The sequence below is a fragment of the Perkinsus marinus genome (assembly GCF_000006405.1).
Source record: "Perkinsus marinus ATCC 50983 genomic scaffold scf_1104296962102, whole genome shotgun sequence".
Classification (NCBI taxonomy): Eukaryota; Perkinsozoa; order Perkinsida; family Perkinsidae; genus Perkinsus; species Perkinsus marinus.
Window position 1 is genome coordinate 177,022 of NW_003205565.1, and position 18,802 is coordinate 195,823.

At 49.6% G+C, this 18,802-nt stretch overlaps 5 protein-coding genes across 5 annotated transcripts in view; 3 read left to right on the plus strand and 2 right to left on the minus strand.

Annotated features, from left to right (window-relative positions):
• Positions 1-147, plus strand: part of Pmar_PMAR017306 (hypothetical protein) — a gene marked incomplete at both ends in the record, with an annotated part of 1,087 nt that extends 940 nt beyond the window's left edge. The window contains one exon of the mRNA XM_002772030.1: positions 116-147. Within this exon, the coding sequence (XP_002772076.1) occupies positions 116-147 (32 nt within the window). The remainder of the gene's footprint in view (positions 1-115) is intronic.
• Positions 148-216: 69 nt separating this feature from the next.
• Positions 217-3,669, plus strand: Pmar_PMAR017307 (ubiquitin-activating enzyme e1b, putative; the record flags this gene model as incomplete). The annotated part of the gene is made up of 17 exons (XM_002772031.1): positions 217-330; positions 379-516; positions 604-763; positions 863-925; positions 1,185-1,278; positions 1,328-1,410; positions 1,748-1,829; positions 1,871-1,976; positions 2,022-2,109; positions 2,487-2,617; positions 2,666-2,772; positions 2,855-2,968; positions 3,020-3,099; positions 3,147-3,238; positions 3,283-3,359; positions 3,405-3,476; positions 3,579-3,669. 17 exons carry the CDS (start codon positions 217-219, stop codon positions 3,667-3,669), a joined length of 1,692 nt encoding a protein of 563 aa, XP_002772077.1.
• A 181-nt stretch (positions 3,670-3,850) lies between these two features.
• On the plus strand, positions 3,851-11,334 carry Pmar_PMAR017308 (DNA repair protein RAD50, putative; the record flags this gene model as incomplete). Its single annotated transcript, XM_002772032.1, has 36 exons — positions 3,851-3,965; positions 4,254-4,329; positions 4,376-4,460; positions 4,504-4,595; positions 4,887-4,983; positions 5,027-5,130; positions 5,185-5,278; positions 5,339-5,449; positions 5,495-5,566; positions 5,773-5,802; positions 5,933-6,049; positions 6,094-6,174; positions 6,268-6,406; positions 6,689-6,796; positions 6,915-7,031; positions 7,083-7,219; positions 7,294-7,359; positions 7,407-7,486; positions 7,576-7,660; positions 7,708-7,798; positions 7,934-8,039; positions 8,092-8,273; positions 8,429-8,634; positions 8,937-9,060; positions 9,119-9,267; positions 9,376-9,498; positions 9,542-9,643; positions 9,691-9,759; positions 9,824-9,979; positions 10,038-10,163; positions 10,209-10,293; positions 10,338-10,458; positions 10,637-10,694; positions 10,749-10,856; positions 10,910-11,086; positions 11,137-11,334. 36 exons carry the CDS (start codon positions 3,851-3,853, stop codon positions 11,332-11,334), a joined length of 3,987 nt encoding a protein of 1,328 aa, XP_002772078.1.
• A 978-nt stretch (positions 11,335-12,312) lies between these two features.
• Pmar_PMAR017309 (Phosphoribosylaminoimidazole-succinocarboxamide synthase, putative) lies at positions 12,313-14,755 on the minus strand (the record flags this gene model as incomplete). The annotated part of the gene is made up of 14 exons (XM_002772033.1): positions 12,313-12,545; positions 12,659-12,820; positions 12,862-12,936; positions 12,979-13,061; positions 13,113-13,224; positions 13,281-13,445; positions 13,645-13,733; positions 13,775-13,883; positions 13,929-13,984; positions 14,026-14,107; positions 14,155-14,227; positions 14,283-14,388; positions 14,434-14,533; positions 14,589-14,755. 14 exons carry the CDS (start codon positions 14,753-14,755, stop codon positions 12,398-12,400), a joined length of 1,527 nt encoding a protein of 508 aa, XP_002772079.1. The 3' UTR covers positions 12,313-12,397.
• A 159-nt stretch (positions 14,756-14,914) lies between these two features.
• Positions 14,915-15,736, minus strand: Pmar_PMAR017310 (hypothetical protein; the record flags this gene model as incomplete). The annotated part of the gene is made up of 5 exons (XM_002772034.1): positions 14,915-15,020; positions 15,065-15,095; positions 15,144-15,195; positions 15,244-15,306; positions 15,617-15,736. The coding sequence occupies 5 exons, from the start codon at positions 15,734-15,736 to the stop codon at positions 14,915-14,917; spliced, it is 372 nt and encodes a 123-aa protein (XP_002772080.1).
• Between the last annotated feature and the right edge of the window lie 3,066 nt (positions 15,737-18,802).

Genomic DNA, 18,802 nt, shown 5'->3' on the forward strand with positions numbered 1-18,802 from the left:
AGACACGCTCACTTCTTGTAGCTGCATACGTCATGATTACGTGCGAGTTCCTGTCGAGGCCTCTAATAGGCGGCTACAGTCTCAGCTTCGTCCTCGAGTGATGGTTGTCGTTTAGGCGACACATATAGGGATATCCTTGCTAGGTAGTTTTGTGTGGGGACAGTACCAATGGCTGCAACTACTCCGGCAAGAAGTCTCCGAGGAGTACCGCCCTCGATGATTGCATACCTGGGTGAGGAAGAGGCCGCGAGAGTTGCCAACGCTCGACTGTTGGTGGTCGGAGCTGGTGGCATAGGCTGTGAGCTGCTGAAGGATCTTAGCATGATGGGGGTATATCAGTAAGGAACTGAGTCCACTTTGGTACGCTCCGTTGAGTAGGTCCGGAACGTGACCACCATCGACCTGGATACAATTGATGTTTCCAATCTCAATCGACAATTCTTGTTTCGGCGGCATCATGTGAACCGACCGAAGGCCGAAGTCGCCTCGGAGGCCGCCATGGCCTTCAACAAGGAGGTAAGGACGCATAGTCCTCTGAAGATAACGGAAATTGTCTGCTGTTCCTGAATGCTAGTGGAAGGGTCCTCCTCCCTTATGTCTCAGGTGAAAATTGATGGGAAGTTGGGAAACGTGAAGGACCCGCAATATTCCTCGACATTCTTCTCCTCTTTCGACGTGGTCCTCAATGCTCTCGATAACGTGGATGCGAGACGCCATGTTAATCGCCTTTGTTTGGCGACTAAGCGGCCGCTTATTGAGGCTGGTAGTATGAAGGTGTCTATCACTTCCTTATAGAAAAGCAGTGGACGGGAAAATGAAAACCCGGAAGCTCACTGTGCCTGTAGTTAATCCTCCATGTTAGGAACAACTGGATTCACTGGACAGTGTACGGTCATATATCCGCAGCAGAGTGAATGCTATGAGTGTGAGTCTTGGGGGAGATCATTTGGACAGTCGAGCATAGGAAGGCTGGTTGTAGGGGTTTGTTCCATACTCGAAACTTGCGTGAGGAAATTTCAGCATGATCAAATTAATCAGATTAACTACATGTAAGGTGTATTCTCATAGTCAGCCAAGGAACCGCTGAGTGAAGCGAACATATATTTCATCGCTGCTCGAAACTGTATCCGGCTCTCCAGTGTTATTCAAGTGGGGATCAGCAGTCTAAGGCGTCTATCGTTCAGGCACGAGCAAGGCTGCCCCGAAGGTTTACCCGGTATGCACTATTCGATCGACACCCTCAACCCCCGTGCATTGCATACAATGGGCGAAATTACTGTAGGGGCTTTTCAGGAGTGTGAGGTGATTAATGATTGCTGTTGGCTAGGTTCGAACTCATGTTTGGCATTGAAGATGACAACAGTGTGTTGGCCGATCTGAAGGAACCTCTCAATAGACTACGCTCTTCAGGTAGGTGTTGGAGCCTGCCACTGCTTCGTCAACAGAGAACATGGCTTACACCTCTCTGTAGCTACAATCTTACTCTATGTTCATCGCTTTTAAAATGGGTTATTATATATAGATATTGATTATATTATCGATCCATCGTATATTAGTACTATATATTGGAGTTTCACCTGTTTCACGTGAAGGAGCGTAATACTCGGTGAAAAACGCGATATTCGCGCTATGCAGTAGTCGTGAAATATGTTTTTCACAAGTGCTTTTCATATCACCGGTGAAACTCCATTATTAATACTTCCTATTGAGTATGCAATGTTGAATGACTAAGTCTTCGTCCCGTCAGATGATGACGCGTCGGTGAAAGAGGACGAGATACGACGAGAAGCTGTGGCTATCTTCAATCATCTCTTCTGCAATGACATCAGGTAAAGGCGTCAGGGTGGATGAGTTTCACCGACTGTTGTAGGTCTCAGCTGGAATTGACAAACCTCTGGGCTGACGGCAAGCGGCAGGCTCCCATACCACTGAGCTTCAACGAGGCGGTGGCGACAGGATCTGAGGAGGAGAAGGACGTAAGTGATGGACACTCCGATCCATGTTGACGTGTACAGTTATAGGTACAAGCGGTGTGGTCAGTGGCGAAGCAGGCTAGATTATTCGTGGACACGGTGAGTCGCATATTCTCTAGCAGAAGGGACGAGATCGGTAATAATAGGCGGTAGAAGGGTCTGTAGGATTTGCAGGGGTTCTGTGTATGCCGCGTTATCCGCTAGAACAGAGCAGTGTAGGGCATCCAGATCTGAACATGTTTTCGATGGACTCATGTGCATAACAGGAAAGGGCCATATATCATCTCAACATTTCATCTTTTCACTGCGAAAGCATCGCTCTTACTTGTGTGGGCGTATTCGTGAGGGAGCGAGAGGATATTGTGACTGGACGCTTTACCGTGGGGGTTCCGGGGATGAAGACGTCTATACAAAAACACCAGCTCTGTCTCTCGCAAGTTCTCCGCGATGGCCCCTCCTGCTGATGTATATTCATGTATCATTTTCGATCGCCTCCACCTGCTGTCGTGACAGGTACCATGGCCTTCAGCAAGGACGACAAGATGGCCGTCGACTTTGTTTGTGCTGCATCGAATATGAGAATGCACAACTACCACATACCGCTGCAAAGCCGGTGGTCAGTCGAGTCTATTGCTGGCGCGATTGTAGACGATTTGATAGCTCCTTTACTTGCCATATGAGGGTTGATTCAGGTACCTGCGGTTGCGACCACGAACTGTATTGTTGCCGGTTTGCAGTGTACCAATCTCCTTGCGATTTTGCGAGAAATTCCTCGGTGCGAGCAAGATCGCAGCAGAAAGTTCAGCCTGAGGGCATCAGGAGCGACCAACGTGTGGATCAAGTGAGGCCTCCTATGCTGGCCGAGACAAGCGAGATTTCAGATACCCAGATCCTGCTGGGAAGAACATCCTTGTTCCTGACGCGTTCTTGCCGCCTAACCCGGATTGTTACGTCTGTCAAAGCTCCTGGGTGACGGTAACCCTAAACGACTTGGGGTGAGTTATTTACTACCAGCGTGTTTGCGGTAGTGACGAGATGCATCTCAGAAAGTGGACTGTGCAGGACTTCGTGACGAAGGTGCTGAAGAAGCAGCTTGGAGCATCAGCCCCTTTTTTGGTCTTCCAAGGTGGCTAACGGGGCGGGTGCCTCGGCTGAGATCTCTCATGCGATCAGGTAACGTGATTTATGAGGTTACTACGGATGAGGACGAGGATGACGAAGATGAAGGTCTGCATCCGGAATGGTCGCTGAAGCAGTGGGATATCGTGAGTTTCGATTCGCTGATTTTTCCATCAGAAGCGTTGTTTAGGAACCAGGAAGCCTCATTGACGCCACTGACGATATGCAGTCATGGAGTACTCAGATTGTGCTACTCGAGGATCCCAGGTAGATTCGATCGGTCTTGTTGGCCTATCAGCTGTGCGCTCTTAGTATGAGTGAGGAAGACCATCCGGAGCTGTTCACTATCTCCCGCGGACAACAACAGGCTGCTTCTCCAACTGAGTGAGTCGGGCTTATATTGCAATATTGCTCATATTGCTCGGAAGGCGCTCGATTGGATTAGCATATAAGTTCTTGCGGTGAGCAAATTGTCGCAGTGTGTAGGAAACGAACCTTGGACGATGGTACTGTGGAAGAGTTGCCCAAGCGCAGGAAGCTGAACGATGAGAAGACTAACATTCACAACGGTCACTGAGATCCTGTCAGGTTGCTGAAGTTTCTATCGGTGATGAACTGATCTGAGTTGGAATGTCAATAACTGATGGGTGTGGTGTAAGAGACGAGGTTTGATTTAGAGCTTTCCCCGGCCCGACAGCTCGCGAGTTCGCTACTATAGTTTGTTTCTTGTCGGCTGTTGTGCCGGACTTACCGTCTAAATGACAACATTGAATAAACTCGGCATTCAGGGTATCAGATCGTTCTCATCGGAAAGGATCGAAGCTATCGAATTTGAGAAGCCTGTCACGCTCATTGTGGGCCACAACGGAGCAGGTATTATGTCCATGGCACGCAGAAGTCTCACATCACGTGTTGTCCGACACGTCGAAATGGTCAATCATCATGCGAACTAAATTTAAACTCAAACATCACTTTTCAAGGACATACCACTCCTTCGACAAATAGTACGACGAGTTATATTGCTGTCTGTCAACCAAAATACACCGTGGTTGTCGTCGTAGATGGTCTCTGAGAGGCTCAGGGGATCCCTTATAGTGGCAACCGCGTAAACCGATCATAGGGAGCATCTCTATTGCACCCAATCCCATCTGGACTCCTCAGGGAAGACGACGGTCATCGAGTGCCTCAAGATGGCTACCACAGGAGTGCTGCCACCTAACTGCGATAAGGGACACGGGTACAATCACCCTATGTCGCCATGGGCTTCGAGTTTTCCATTGTAGGTTTGTCTTCGACCCGAATGTTGCCGGAGTGCCAGAAGTGAAGGGGCAGATCAAGCTCATGTTCCGCTCTGCTGCAGCGAAGCAGGTATGAGGCCGTTATTCATTGTAGAGCATGGTGTCTTAACTAGGTGGTCATGTCCAGGATATTCCAGCTGACGAATCAACGCAACCGAGCTGGGGTATTGAAGACGACATTCAAGCAGTTAGAAAGCCTCATCAAGTGAGCGTAGTCATTAGGTCAATCCACGTCGTGATCAGCAACACCGGGCAGTCTCATTCTAATGCGAAGCGCGGACGGATAAGTCTATCTGCGAACTTATTTTGTATGTGTTGTAAGGGTTGAAAGTCAGCAGGATGTTTCAACCATATCGTCGAACTCCCTAATAGGGAGTCTCTATTAAAGGAATCTTCACACTGTGGTCAATATTGGATTTCTTTGACTACTACGTTTACCCTAACCTCCTCAGCACGCTGACCTGAGTACTCGGAACATGTATGTTTCCTATCCTAGGGTTAAAGGAGAGAATGGAGCTCCAACTCAGACTATCACTAAGAAGTGCGCTGATATGGACGTACTCATCCCTCAGCTCATGGGCGTTCCCAAAGCAGTAAGACGAGTGCTGGCTCTCACGCCCATCTCGAAACCGCCAGGTTTTGGAAAATGTCATATTCTGTCACCAGGAGGACAGTAATTGGCCTCTAGCGGACAAAGCGGCTCTGAAAAAGAAGTTCGATGATATATTCGGATCGGCTAGGTGAAGACGGCTCGATCGAAATTTCAGATCTTGCTAGGTGGTATGTATTGGCAGGTATACGAAGGCGCTAGAATCGATTGAGAAGTGTAGGAAGGAGCTGATGGCCGAGACGAAGGATAAGAAGCACCTGCTGGAAATGCTTGGGAAAGTGTGAGGGGCTCACCCGGTGCGGATTTGACGTGTATCGCAGGATTGCTGCTTTTGCTAGGACTATGAAGGAGCTCGCAGTCTAAAGGCACAGCTGGAAATCCTATCCCAAGAGGAGGGCCGTCTTTGCGACGAAGTCGAGGACATGAACACTAAAATTGATCACGCACAGGTAAGTTTCTCATGGTTGGATTCGCAAGCTGAGATATAAAGTCAGGGAGAACTTCGCGAGGCTGTCGCAGAGGATGCCAAGATGAGAGACGCCCAAGTCAAATTGGCTGAGAAAAAAGTGGGATTTGCACTTCCATCGGACATCGCAAAATCCCGACTCATACTTGCTGAAAACGCAATGGTCATCCGACTCTCCAGCTCGTAGGTTTTGTTTGTCCTGGAGAGAGCTACTGCTGAGAGTAAATTGCAACCTGCGGTGTCTCCGCCGCTCATCGTAATGGCAAGAAGGACGAGGGCTTGAATGCAAATTCCTCATCGTTGAAGGTCGACAAGAAGTCGACCTTCAATCCTCTCGTATTAGAGTGCTCTTTGGAAGTCCGGTCCTCCGCGACTTGGTAGCTCGCAGTTGATTCTGAAGAGTAGATAGATTACAGGGAACTTCCAACCTTCTACTCCGCAGAGTGACTGGTGTTTTCTTTCTCAGGCTATTATGCAACGGCTGCAGAATGACATTGCCACCTTGAGAGGTTCACTACCGGAGGTCTTCGAGGATTCTCTCAGCGTTTTGGAAGCGACACTGACCAACGAACTTTCGGAAGAAGTGAGGCTCTTGCTTTGGCTGTACAGCGAAGTGGGTCGGTTCAGTTCATGACGGGATTGCGACGGGCAGTTGAAGGTTCACAGAGGGCGCTTGAGGAAGGGGTGGAAACTCTCAGAGAACGAAACGTGAGTGGATACTCTTATTCTATCGAACCGCAGGCCGCCCCGCCCGACGTGTTCTTGTTGGGTTTGTTCACTACGGCATGGTGTGGCTTATAGGCACAGACCCGAGCAATGCGAGTTGATGCAGGAGAAGCAGCAAACGCTCATGAGCTGATGGTTATGAGACAACAGGAGTTGGATCATAAGCTGGCGACGTTGAAGGATCGAGGACTTGTGAAGGGGGATGCATCACAAGGTATGGATGTCCATCGTCTCCAGCGGGAGCTGACGCGAAATTGTTATTGGACCCCTGTTCTTATTACTTGCCGTGGTTAATCGCACTCTAATCTTCGGTGGTTCATCATCGTTTGCTCGTGAGAGTTCTACTCGCGTGGCTGGCGCTGCTCGAAGGATATCTCGTTCTGATGACATTGTCCATCATCTGTCCGGAGGCGCATCGTGCAGCCTCGTATCTTTGGACGATGTCACCACGCCAACACTGGTGGTCAATGTTGCCGAAGAGACATGTGTGGTGTAGATACGCTTCTGGAGTGTTTGCAGTCCTCAATAGTGGAACGGGTCAAGGAGTCACGACGAGCGCTTGAGGCTTGTCGAACCGAAGAGGAACGAGCGGAACAAGAACTAGGTAAGATAGGAATCAGCCTCAATCACGATGGTCTTGCACTGCGCGCTGTTTGATCGGCCACATCAGGGCTTTCGGCCGGTCTCGCCTGTGAGCTTCTCACTGCTTGTGTTATTTTCAGCACGGAGGGAGTCGCTCTGTCAGAACCAGCGACAAGTACTGCAAAGCCTCGAGTTCAAAAGCTCCACGCTTGAACGTACGAAGGCGAATTCCGGTCAGATGCTCTCAGAAGCAAAAGGTGATTGCGCTGAAGCCAGAGCAGTCGAGAAAGCATCTCAATCGTTTTTAGAAACAGAAAGAGAGATAAGTGAAGTGGAACGTAAAATTGCCTCCACGAGCAATAATGCTGAGGCATCGGCTCGCCTCCAGGAGATCGAGCAAGCTCTTCGGAAACTGATGATAGAAAAAGGCGAGAATCAGCGAGAAGTGAGCCAACTGTCCTGAGGGGAATGCTCGATTGCAGTTGCCCGAAAGACCAAAATGGTGGTCCCTAATTTTAGTTGGCACGAGCGTTGGAATCTGTACAGAGGCTCAATCAAGACAGTGGTGTCGCAACAGAGGCTGAGGTGAGAGCTCAGAGCAACTCTCTCCGCTGAGGGTCGTGAATGGATAGGTCCTCAGCCGCAATGTTGAAAGTCTTCGGTTAACCATGCAGAGGATTATAAACGAGAATCCGGGGTTGGATTCAACCAGGTGAGGAAATTTTTTGTTCTTTGCCAAGTTGCTAATGGCCGTAAGCCTAGCCCAACTGACGGAGTAGCTTGTTCCGTGTCCTGTCTCAGCCCTCGAGACGCTCAACAAATTCTGCAGCGTTCCATTGACGCCGCTCGGGCTCAGAAGAACTCCGCAGGAGCCAAGCAGAAAGAAGTGAGATCAGCTGTGACCTTAGTTGGACCGATTCACGCTCACTTGAGGCCATTTCGACGAGGGCAGCGGCTTCGGCTAGAGTGGAGCTCGAGAGAGGGCAATTGAAGGACGCTGAAGACCAGCTGAGTATCTATCAAGGTGAGCGGAGGTCTTTCAATTCGGCGAGGTCGGGGTGAACTTGTTGTCCATGCGCATACTGTAGGAGATCCCTTAATCAAATACGAGGTCTCTCTCTTTGAGCGCAACGGTAAATGAGGGAATTTCTTTATACAGATAGCTGCAAAGAATTCGGCAATGTCCGAGAGTTTTATAAGTCCGCACAGAGAAGGTTGGAAGAGAATCAGAAAGAGTATTATTTGGTAGAGGCCGGCTCGGAACTGTAGGCATATTTCTGAAGCTAATGCAGTGTTTATCTCCGCGACCTTGGGTAGGTATAAGTCTATCCAAGCACGTTCGTTGAAGCGACATAAATGTCAGCTGTGTAAAAGAGGCCTCTCGTCGCAAGGCGTGGTGGATGACCTCAACTCGACAGTGGAGAAGTTTGTGGAACGGGTACCGGAGATGCTGGCCGCGCGGTCTCGTATGATAGATGAAGCCAAGAAGGAGATGGAAGGTAAGACGTGTTCGTGGAAGTTTACTGCAGAACTTTTTTTGCACTAAATTCAATGGAATTTTCGCGCTTGAAAGAGTCCTGGCTCTGAACCGGACCCATTTCATTTTCTACTGCGAAAGAGAAAATAATTTTCTAAGGCAGCCGTTTCATCTCAGCCGCAGAAGCCCTTCTCCCTGATTGGGCGGCGCTAGAGAAGTTGCAGTCGACTACGATTCCTGATGTTAATGAGCGGGTACAGGTTGCTGTTGCTCTGCTCGTGTATGAGAGACCCTCGCAGTTACGAGAGGCGGAATCGAATCTCAGGCGGATTGAGATGGAGGCGGATAGGTCCTTAGGACGACTATCAGCTGCGGAGAAGGAGGTGCGTGGTGTCGTGATCAAAAACAGTATGAACCCGTTGGTTATTGATATCGTTATCAAGGGCTATCATTGCTACACCCTTGCCGTGCGATTTTGACGAGTTGACACGCAAGAATGACAATATTTGTCTTGAGACTTGCAGTAGAAATTCATTTTGACACACCTTCAGAATGAACATTGAAAATTGACAATACGAGCTCCAGGAAAAGGTGTAGTTCACGGCTCGTGCATTAGTTCGTTCTACTTGAGTGAGGCACTAGCTAGATTCAACTCTCCACGAAAGTAGATATCACTGTCACTCAGGTAGTATCGCTGTCATCGCTACAATCAGCAGCAGCACGACTGGCAGCAACGGCACACCAACTGGAGACAGCTGAAAAGTCCTTGCGATCGGCTGAGTCGCGGCTGCAGGAGGTTTCAGCAACAGGTGAGCTATTAGTAGGAGAGATTGCGCGACTGGTTGGTGTCTATAGAACCGACGATAGGTTCGAATCTCGTCCAAGAGCGGCGGAACGTCGATGCCGCACAGAAACGGATGATGCGGCTTGATGAGGAGGAGAAGAGCTTGCGAGACGAGAAGGATAAGTTGGTCGAGGGACACAGCACATCCCGTGTGGAGAATGAGAAATTGAAGGTTAGTAGTTTGCGCAAGTTCGTTCCACGTTGCATTCTTTTCGAACTTGATGATAGTTTGGAATGTGTCTCAACGTGATCGATTGTGGCTATTCCGCCCGTCCATCAGGGTAAGCTGACCTCTCTACGAGAGCGGCTCGGGCGTATTCGAGACGCTGAGAGTGAGGGGACGCGCGCCGCCGAGGAACTTCGAAAGCTTGACGAGCAGATGGATGGATGCCGCGAAGAGCTGGTGAGTCAGAGTGAATCGCATATTGTTATTTCTCTCGATTTAGGGAAGACTCAACGAGGGGGTGGAGACGGCCCGTCGCAAATTTGCTGAAGTTCGGAATTCTTCTCGAGAGGTCGTTGAGAGTAAAGAGCAACGGGTTAGGGAGGTGATGAGCGTGTGGGAGTCCGGATCTCTCGCTAGCGGGCCCCCCAGGTACAGCAAGAGATTGACGGCTCCAGGCAGCTCGTAAACTCTATATCAGCGTTGAGAGATAAATCACAAGTGAGTTCTCGTTTGTGCTCATAGTGGGCCTCGGTTTCGCAAGAGTGATTGTCACTGATCTCAGAAGTCGTCGGAGATTCAGCGTAAGTTCGCGGAGGCAGAGGCGGCGGAGCGAAGCGCCACGGACACTGTGGAGGAACTCCGTACCAAGCGAGGCCAATGCGAAGGGGAACTCCGGGAGAAAGAGAGATGCCGAGAAGAAGTCGTGCAGAATATCAAGGTTGGTTTTTTTCATTCCCCATCGCTACGCTTGTCGGGGATGCCGGGGTCCTATTTAGCTGAAGTCTCTGCAGCGAGAGCTGTCGGAATTTGAGCAGGAGGTTGAGACGCTGCAGCAGGAATACGGTGTCGTTGACTTCGCGGGAAAAGCGAAGCAAGTTGAGGATTTGCGATCTTCAGTTTTGGTGGGTCTATCTATTATCACGGATGAGCTGATTCCTCGGTTCTAGAGTCTGCGGGAGCATAAGTCTAGAATTGAAGGGAAGGTTTCTCAGCTAGTAGACCAGCAAAGAGCAGTTTCTCATCAGCTCGATAGTACGACTGATCCACACCGTAACAATTGTAGTAGTTGTGACTAGGTTCCCTTTACAAAAACATCGACGACCGGCATCGCTCCGCTCTGATCCAGCATGAAGTGTCTGCTATGGCGACTCAGGATCTCTCTCGCTATCATTCTGCGTTGGACAAGGCTCTTATGAGGTAAGCCCACTAGTGCAGTCGCTTCCTCGGCTCTTACTGTTGAACCCATTCCCACTTGATGGTGGTATACGCAATCGAGCAGTAGCTTCCGTTATTGAGCTGCATTGGTGTTATCGTTCGACCTCCATTGACTTCTCTACATCGCCGTTTCCTCGTTGGATATCCTCCTTCCCGTCAGATACCACGTCTCCAAGATGATGGAGATAAACCGAGTTATCAGAGAGCTGTGGCAGCAGGTGATTGTTCAGCATATGTGGAACTTCTGGTGAGCGTGAGATATGCTTTTCGAGGTCTATCGAGGCCGAGACATTGACTATATAGCAATTCGTTCCGACACTGAGGATGGTGCCGCAAATGTCACCAGTGCCACGAGGCTGCGAAGCTACAATTACAGGGTTGTAAGCTGCTAAATATGCATAGGGGATCACGTAACCAATCATCCACTGTTCAGGTCATGACGTGCCAAGGAGTCGAAGTTGACATGAGAGGCCGATGCTCAGCTGGACAACGAGTTCTTGCGTCTTTAATAATTCGCCTAGCGTTGGCCGAGAGTTTCTGCTGTAACTGTGGTATTCTAGCACTGGATGAACCGACGACGAATTTGGATTCCACCAACATCGAAGGGCTGGTAGGCGGCAGACTGAGTGCACTATCGTGAAGGTGTTCCGTGTATGTCAGGCCGATGCACTTGCTGATTTGATTGAGACCAGGCGAAACAGCTCAAACTTTCAACTGCTTCTCATCACGCACGATGAAGAATTCGTGAGGAAGCTCGTGACCGGTCCGACTCATCCGTGCGATTACTATTATCGGGTTGCTAAAGATAACGAGGGATTCAGTTTTATTAGACAGTGCAATGTTATAGATCTACAATGATTGTTTCATGCTTTCCGTTGTGTAGTGTACTGAGTACTCTGCCATTCATGTTGTTGTCGAAATAGATACACTCAAGTCGAACGACGTTGATCGGTTGACTCAAGAGCATAAGATTACGCGACTAAGCCCTCGCCTAGATTCAAATCGGGTATTTCCGTTAATAAAACCCTTCTGGCACGGGAGTGTGGGTGAGGAATCACGTAGCGGCAGAGAAGCACCAACACGAAACCCGGAGCCGGCAGGCCCGCATTATTGGCGCTGCGCCACCGCGACGTGATTGATGTGTGAGGCTGACCTTCACACATCTTCCGGGTCGGGAGGGTTGGGTGAGAAGAACCAGAGGGTTCCATCACTGTACTGTAACAGTGCACGCCGCAGCATATTGCTACGCCACAGCGACACTCATCATGAAGGAGAGTGGTTGATCATATCAACTTGCTCTGCACGCAGGCGCACGTATCTTACGGGTATGAGTCTCTATCGTCTGCGTGCGGAGACGGACGCTTCATAATTGCGTGCTAGGGGACACTCCCTCAGTCCGATCAGGTTTTACTCACGCGACACAAAGTTTGCTATCATTTTGTTGGACGAAATTGTCATTAGTCATTTACGTGATGGATGAAGGTGAACACGTACATATGTAAGTTGTTCTCAGTTCCGATGGACGTAATATGTCTACCTCGAGGTACGGGTGGCCCTTGATGGCTCCCCGCTACTGCATGGGATCGATCGTGGGTATAATGGGGCAAATCCATGGTTTTTCAGGCATGCACAAATATCATCGTACTAGGTTAATACCACATACTTACAACGTCGTTTTTATACAGTTCGAAACGTATAGAAAATGATCTTGCTATTCTCATTCACATCGTGTTGCAGAGATAAATTATTCCTCTTGTACTTCGAAGGTTGTTGAGGCGAAAGATTCTTCATATCCTCCTCTTCATGGAAAATCAGCTAACCAAAGATTTCCATGGCGTTTGAAACAGAAAAATTCGTATTCATATCATCTCATGGAGGCTTTGGAATAGAAAGGAAAAATTAAAAATTTCGTCAAACTCAATCATGCACTCCACTTATCAGCATCAATCAGCTTCTTCACTTTACCATGCGCCTCGTCTACTAAAGCACCACGAATGGATTTGACGTTGCAGCACGAGCCGAACATTTGCGCGATGAAACGCGCCGCATTTCCAGGACGTTGAACATATCTGATCGAGACAACAAATATAAAAACCCACCAACCCGAAGGAAGAGAGTTCCTTCGCCGCTACATGTTCAACAGTGAACTGGTACAACAACTGACATCCATAATCCCACCTACACATTGCTGGAAAGCGGAGGGTTTCCAATACAGGATGGGTTGTGAGGGTCAGGAGGGCATGATACCACAGGCCAGACCGATAGGAAAGAGGCAGTGCCGCTCAGCGCATCCGTGCCACCCGCAGAGGCAATGATAGCCATTGGCTCGATAGATTTGTTATACCTGAGTCGCAGCTAACAACATCTACAAGTGTCACGTCGTACATCTGCAAAGCAGACTCCAGTCTTGTCGGCTGCTTATGGGCTGAACAAATCCTGTAATGCGATGGGATACCGTACCTATCATGGAGATCACATCACAAAAACATTAAAAGACTCTACTTGGTAAGTTCAGTTTGGCATTTATCGATGTGAGGTTTATCAGAGTCACTTCCAGCAAAAACCGCGACACAGCAACCTTTAATCTGCAAGAGAACCGAGCGTGGCTGTAAGCGAACTCGGGATTGAAGGCATACGAATCCATGGTGCCTCAAGTTACTGCAGACCCGCTCTTCAGGAGTCATCTTAACTGCTTTCGAGGGCCATCCGAACGGTTGTCCAGTCACCCGCTCGCACACAGCAATGTACCTGAACAGACATGGGATGACGCCATCCATAATAAGGTACCAGGCCGGGCAAGTTACCGGTAGGCGCATTCGACAACATGCTCGTTGGAGAGCTTGGGCACAGCCTTATCGCGATCCGGTTTGAAACCCATATCGAGGAGAGCATCTCTAACATACTGCTTCGAAAACTCAGCCGGTTTCAGATGGGGATGATCCTTCAGCAACTCCGAAACATTGCGGTAACTATGAACGACAAAATAGGTCAACTGTCTCTTCGTGATGCATTGACATCAATTCCTAGCCAGGGGCGATAAAAAAGGCCGGGCGACCATTAGAAGGAAGACGTACCATCTAGCCCATGAAGCATCGCTTTGAGCACTCCTAGCCGAGTCAAGCCTACTCGATGGATTGGGAAGGTGTACTCGCGCTTTCCCGAACTCACTTTCCGTCGTTCATGAGCTTTTCAATCTGTGGGAATTTACTCTCCCACTCCTTCACATCACACATGCGAGAGGAATCGGGAGTGTTGACCTTGACCAACAAGCATGTGATACAACAGCTGTAGCTCTCACCTCGTCAATGACATGCAAAACACCGTTTTCATCGACGCCAAACTCATACTTGGTGTCAAGAAGAATCAAGCCCCTGTCCCGCATCAACTGAGCTCCTCTCTCATACAATCTGAGTGATTTCGAGTAGGATTCACCCCGAAGCAATTGAACCCACTTGAAAGACAGTTCCTTGATCTGACGGGCCACATCGGCGCCGCAATACGATGCCACCTGAAGAACTTTCCCGAATAAGCAAATAGTTACTCTCATACCTCCTCCATAGTCATATTCTCGTCGTGGCCAACTTCCGCTTTGGTGGTAGGAGTAAAAATCGGTGTGGGGAGCTTCTGAAACCTGTGCAGCGCTTACACCACGACTCACCCCGTTTCACGTGAACCAACCTGATTAGGCCTTCCTCCAGCTTGAGGCCACAAAAAGTACGATCGCCTTTCTCGTACGCGGCAGCCATGCTCCCTGACACCAAGAAGAACGAACAACATTCAGTCGGCTTCAAAGGCCCAGAACTCACCCCAGAGATAGCCTCTGACGATGCACTCGACTCCGACATTCTTCATTTTCTTCTGCACAACGACAGCGGGGTCCACCAAATTGTCGCCAACCATAGCATTGGGTACCTAGGAGGATCGGGCCCATGCACAAGAAGAACAGTTGATGCTCACAATATCCTTCGTCGAGTTCATAGCCCACTGCGAGATAGTGTTCAACACCTGACCCTTGAAGGGAATAAGATTCGGCAGAACGTAGTCGAATGCAGAAACCCTGAGAGATCCGAGACGACCAAATCAACTGGAGATCCATAATGGATGTATCTCACCTGTCGTTAGTAACCATAACCACGTTGGCATCGGTAAAATAAATCTCACGGACCTTTCCCTTCATCGGCATACCAAGCTCAGGAATGAAGCACTCAGCCAATGTGTTGTCCAAATTCTCCTCAATACGAGCCTTGTAATCCTCCTTGTTGGTCACTGCAGAAGCCATGGGTGGGAGACAGAAAACTCTGACCGGTTACTATACAAAGGCGAACGATGAAGACAACCGTTGGGCAGCAGTGGAGACAATTCCGGTCACGGTACAGTTGAACATGCTCATCATCACCCAGTCGGATCGCTGCAATGAGTAAATCGCATCAGGCCGAGTTCAATGGGCAGAACGATCAGAGTTCCTTGGGCTCGTGTCTCTTATGATGACGGTGGAAGCGAGCACACCACTGTCCAGATCAGTGCTCATAGGACGGGACGATTGCCTGAGAGAATAGAGCGCGTGAAATGATGGCTGAATACCTCCTACTGAGGGTTATTCACCGCATGGGTACTCCCACCTACCCAAGAGATGCACAGCCATGAACAAGAAGACGAGTTGGACTCACCAATTACCGCTGAAGCTCCCCAATGAACGCTCCGACCACTTATACGAGATACCTAGGAAAGGATCGTGGCGGGCAAATTATCAAGTTCGAGGAAAGTCACATGTTCATTAGAGTCATCCTGAGGAGAGCCCGAATGTGAACCTTCATCACATAGCTCAGATACCTGCATTAACAACGAGTTCGTGAAGTACGAGAGGCGTTTCGGATTTATGATGGCGCGCGAGATTCGCAAGCATTCGTTGCGAGAGATGACTTGCACGCATGCACACGACTGCGATACATACATCGACATTAGGAGTGATAATCTTCATCATAGTGTTCGACAGACTTAGCCTCCGTGATGGTCTGTCGAGCGTCCTCGAGGGTCCCTCGAAACGCCTCCTTATGTCACGGTCGGTCGTGCGTATGCTCGGATGTTCAGCGCGATAGTCGTATTCCATAGCCGCTAAGCGCGACTTGAACAAGTGCCTCACGTCGGTGAGCTCGAAGTGGGCCCCCTCAGCAGAGACGCCCGCTCTCTCCATCATGTGCTCGGTGACGTCCTTCTCGTAGACTAGACTGATCAACGCACTCGAGAGATAGTTACACAACATAATTGGAAGAACGAGGGAGTAGACTCCGGTGAGCTCGTAAGCTATGACAACGGCCGTGATAGGAGTGCGAAACCACGAAGAAAACATTCCCGTCATGCCGAATAGAACTCCTGTTTGGTGAAGGTATCGAACGAACGAGGGGGACCTATAACGATAACAAAACCAAGGAGAGGAGGAACGACAAGGTACGATATAAGGGTACATGCCAGTGGCCTCGCCGATGGACCTCGCGGCCGACCCGATTGCTGAGCCGAGGTACCCTCCAGTAACCAACGAGGGTGTGAGCAGACCAGCCGGAACTCCTATAGATGTTGCCATGCTCGCCATGAACAAGCGGTAAACGAACATCATCAGCTGAGCGGAGCGAAGCACTTGAACATGCGTGATATTTCGCAAGTTCTCACAGGTTTTCCGAACCCATGAGAGTCTACTGGATCCTTGAGTTGCTCCTCCAGACCATGCGTGCCCAGGCCATAGACTTCACCATGGTAGTTGGTGAGATTATAAGTTAACTGCCGATCTCCTCCGAGTCAGCATGAGCGACAACCTTACACAGGATAGCAAGGCTCCAACGACTCCGTAGATCGCGTAAGGCACAATGAGGAGGTAAACGGAGTGGTCGTCAGCACCGATCTGAAAATCCAGGATCGGTGACAGTCAAATCGATCACTCACGGCGTCGTCGTTGGACGATTCCACTCCCGCCCACGACACAGCCTTTCTATTTCTCCGCGGCCTCAGGGCCAAGATAGCTCGCAGGTGCTCATCCAGCTTGAAAAAGATCTTGTTCCTATCGATGGTTGACGATATTCACGCAAATCAAACAGGGACACATCTCAGATGCATTCAAGCTTACATCCTCAGAGTCGCAACAGTGTACAGCCACCCTCCGATGAAAGTGAAAATTCCAACAATTGCGGAGTAGATGACGAAATAAAGTTCTTCCTTCTGGCCGTGGATGTCAAGGTCGAGTATATTATCGATTCGGAAAGGCTCGAAACGATGCATTAGTGTTCGTGCTAACAGCGTACCTTACATAACAACAACCATGGAATAAGTTCGGGCACTTCAGAGCCGATGAAAACACAGTAGGAAGATCTGTTACTGACAACACTAGCCAAACAGATTTGAGTCATAACTCTTCTACTAGTAAGCTGCAGTATCTCTTCCAGAGCAAAGGTTACACCTCGAAAAGACATTTTCAGAAAACGCTGAGGGCGACGATCGAGGTTCACCCGCAATTGGAGTATCGAACGCTGCCGCAATCCCCGTTGCAGCAGCTACGACTTGTACCGCTGACTGGAGATCTCTGTTGCGTGTAATTTCCGCCTTCAGAAAAGGGCTGATAGGAATCCGCACAAATCCGTCGAGAAGTTATCCAGAAAGAAGTAGTCGAAGAAAATTCGAAGCGTGCCTATGCAATGGTACTGAGAACTCCGATGAGCTCAAACTCCTTCCTAGTTCAATGCGGACTATATGGGATGTAGGGTACTGGAAGAACCTTGTCCTGTACTAGACGAGTATGGCATACCATGAATAGTTAAATGCCGTCCGGCGATTACTCACAGTCCCATATTTTATTTTTTACGAAAACTATAGTGACGCTGTACAAGCAGTAATTCGCTAAGCGGAGCCTACCACATGATCAGCGCAACTGATGCCGTAGCCGCGGCGATATGCACAGCTGGGCCCTCTAGCCCCATAGGAAAGCCTGCAAGAGTCAAATGAGATTGTTCATTCGAGGGAGCTAGCTTTGCAACAAGAACGCTACGGTGAAATAACGGTAGTAACTGGACATAGGTGGAATCTCTACCTGTGTCCAGGTACTACAGAGTCTATAGTAAAGATAAACAGAGCAATTGATGATAGACATCTTTCCGCAAATGTCTGCAGTGCAGACACCTCACCTCCGGCCACAATGATGGTTGCGAGAATGATTCTTAGAGGGATGACGCAGAAAGGTATAACATGACCGTTCGTGATGGACACGCGCGTGTTTATCAAACCGCCACCTTGAACTGGATCTCTAAACCTAGCCGGAGCGAGCTGAAGACGAGCTATGATAGGACTGGAGCTGAGTCGAGACCCTTACACCTAGGAAAGCGCCGGTAGCAAGGGCGGCGCCTAGCATGATCGCGGAGACGATCCATGGGTTCGTATCCGCCAGCACAGAGCTGTCCAACGGGCAGTGGTTGATGCCCATGAAGCAGCCACCGTAGCTGTGGACCGAGGTGAAGGCGCGTCCATGGATGGCGACTCACTTGACAGATCTATCGAGGGCGTATATCATCAGACAAACCAGGCATGCAACGCCTATGCTACCGACCAGGACGAGACCTGAGAATGAGCACTCAGAGGCACGACGAGAAGAAGCTTGGGTACGACGTCAACAATGACCACGAACGCGCGGCTTACCCACGTAAGTGTGTTCGCCCATATACTTCCGCCACCAGACGCGAGATTCAAGCAGGGACATTCCTAAATTACGGCGAGAGATTTCAGTTCTGTGACGAGACCGCTCAGTCGAGCCTGGCAGATGCCTTGCCCCCGACAGAGGCTTGGTGGCAATCTGAGTAGCGGTACTGTGGCATGCTAAAAACTACGCTGTATCGCACCGCTATGCGCGTCCCTGGTTGGTCGTTTTCTTCCGCTTCATTTCGTGCGTTAATTACAACTGCGATATCTTGGCCGTCTAACACACGGCCTCTATGACTCGAGGGAGCTACTGGCACCTACCCACGAGTTCCTCTGACCTCGACTCCTTGTGAGCTAGGGGAGCGGTCATATAGGACCAAGCGACAACAAGGCTCCGAGGCACAGACGGTTTAGTACCCTCCCGTGATTGCCCGTTCGAGGGTTTTCCGGTTTTTTTCATTTTTCAAGGGTTTTACCCTAAAATTCGGTGGGTTTCACGCTGAACTCTGAGCAACGGCATGAGATCGTTACACGTCCATGCTCGCTAGCTATAAAGGGATAGACTCACAAAGTGCATGCAAATGTACTGCGTCAATGAGGTGCGGATTTAAGCTTCTACCCGAACTTGAATTACCCAACAGAAGGGGTCGTT